Source organism: Bactrocera latifrons, unplaced genomic scaffold (genome assembly GCF_001853355.1).
Source record: "Bactrocera latifrons isolate USDA-ARS-PBARC rearing strain unplaced genomic scaffold, ASM185335v1 scaffold_94, whole genome shotgun sequence".
NCBI classification, from domain to species: Eukaryota; Metazoa; Arthropoda; class Insecta; order Diptera; family Tephritidae; genus Bactrocera; species Bactrocera latifrons.
This window is the reverse complement of record NW_017537645.1, coordinates 518,581-520,769: the sequence shown is the minus strand read 5'-3', so window position 1 is coordinate 520,769 and position 2,189 is coordinate 518,581. Positions and strand designations below refer to the sequence as shown.

General features: G+C 28.6%; 1 protein-coding gene across 1 annotated transcript in view; it reads right to left on the bottom strand.

Moving 5' to 3' along the window:
* Nucleotides 1-406, bottom strand: part of LOC108977681 (putative leucine-rich repeat-containing protein DDB_G0290503) — a gene marked incomplete in the record, with an annotated part of 1,988 nt that extends 1,582 nt beyond the window's left edge. The window contains 1 exon segment of the mRNA XM_018947497.1: nt 1-406. Coding sequence (XP_018803042.1) covers nt 1-239 — 239 coding nt within the window.
* Between the last annotated feature and the right edge of the window lie 1,783 nt (nt 407-2,189).

Below are 2,189 nucleotides of genomic sequence, written 5' to 3'. Positions count from 1 at the left end.
CGCCGATGCGTTTCACCGCTGGCAACCCAAATCTGCGCACGCAATGTATCCTTCTCCAAATGCAATTGATCGATGGTGTTTTGGTAGCTCTGCAATATGATCGTCTCCTTACGCGTGCTCAACTTCGTCGAGAGTACCGTCTTATATTGACGCTGTCGCCGTGTGAGCTCCTTCTGCTTTTGCCAGTAATGCTCAAGGAAAATCTTCTTGTTGAACTCTTGGCTTGTAGTCTCTGTCATATTGTTGCCGTTTATGTGAATTTCGTTAGATAATCCCTAGCACTTTGCGTATAACCAGCGAAATTACAAATTTTATGATATATATATTCTGGATGAAGTAAAAACTTGATCGCGTAAAAAAAAAAAATAAAATAAAATACTTATTTAAATAAATGCTACCGCTCGGTCCCACCGCTATAAGTCGAATGAAGTTTGTAGAAAATTTTACTGACAGCTATGTATATGAAATTGAAGAAAACTGTGCTACAAAATTATGTACGGGTATTGAAAACAGGTCAACAGGTAGTTCAAAAATATTAAAAAGTGTATTGAATTAATTTCAACTTATTAATTTAATTAAATAAAATTATTTATTAGAATATAATGTTTGACAAAAACATGTTCGCAAAAATATTATTTTAAAGGATGTGAAGAGAGATAGTGAGGGACTCTTCTGCAAAGCCACTTCACTTATGTGAAAAGGAGGTAAGAACTGAAGCAAAAGTGTACCAGAAGGATGTTTCAAAAATTGTTACGAGGTTTCGCGAGAAAAGGCGCGCTGAACCTTTGGACCAGCAGAAAAAACTTTTATACTGATCGGATCATTTGCCTCCGAGCAATCGCTCATCAAGTAACTCTGGAAAACGTAATTTTGCAGGAGCTGATTAAACTGCGTGGCTAAACTTTACAAATCTGTAACTTAAGCGCTATCCGAGATGTCGATTGAAAATATTTCCAGGTTATTTCTAGCGGTATAACCTATCGGATTATGAAGAAAAAACAATTTAGCATTTTTTTTTTTTTTTTGGAAATTTGAGCATTTATTTATATTTTTTGAATTGTTGGGTTTTGTATTTCATAATAATTAGTTAATGGCTAATTAAATTAAGCATTTAAGACAACTATACATAGTAATAATAATAATAATTGTAATAGTTTTAATTTCTGCACAATTTTTTTACAGTTGAAACACTAACACATTTTTATTCATATAGTTTAATATATAAAATCGCTATGTTTTGTATATATTTAAATAATGCTTATTACTTACAATAATTTTATTGCTATTCACATATACATTTACATAGATAGTTTAACTTATTTGCTGTGGTACTTGCATACTTAGAGATAACGGTATAAAATATATGTATGTATGTGTAAGTAAAGTAAAACAAAAATGAAAATATATTGTGTATGTAAGTATGTATGTATAAGTAAAATGCTGTAAACTTGCGGAAGCACTCATATTGAAAATGTAGCAGTAACCTTTTAGCCTTTAAAGCGTTTGTTATTATTTTTTTAAGTTTTAAAAATTTTTATTTTTTCTTGTTATTATTTAACAAATAATAATAAATGTCACATAAATCACAATGTGTGCTTATGATATTTTGATTTTCAATTTATTATTTATTTTCACTTCGATTTTTAACGGTGTGATTATAGCATTGCTTTCTATCTACATATGTTTATATTAAATTTAAAAAAACAATAACAGTTTTATTACTGTAATTTTTACTGCAGCGCAGCTTCTTTAACGGTACTGGGGTTCAAATGTGATGGTTGTGCAATAGCTTAGCGATTTGTTGTAGCGCTAATTTCTTACAAAATTATTTGCACCATTTTAAATCATTTAATTTTAGTACTAGTAAATAATTATATTCATTGTATCAAAGGTTTCTTTTTTTATATGGCAATTTTGAGTACAAATATCAAGACAAGTGAGAATTTTTTTTCATTAATTTCAAAATAGTTTTAATTGCACATTATGCAAAGTTTTTTATAAAACCACATCTCGGATTTTCTCGGTTCATATATTTGTTTGATTTAAAGTTTAGTTTTTATTTATATTGGTATTTTTTTAACAATTTTTTGTAACAGATATTATATTTGTGACGATTTTATTTTAACCTATTTACATTTTGTCTTATCTGAAGTTTACTTTTATCTTTTTAATTAAATTAATTTCTTTTT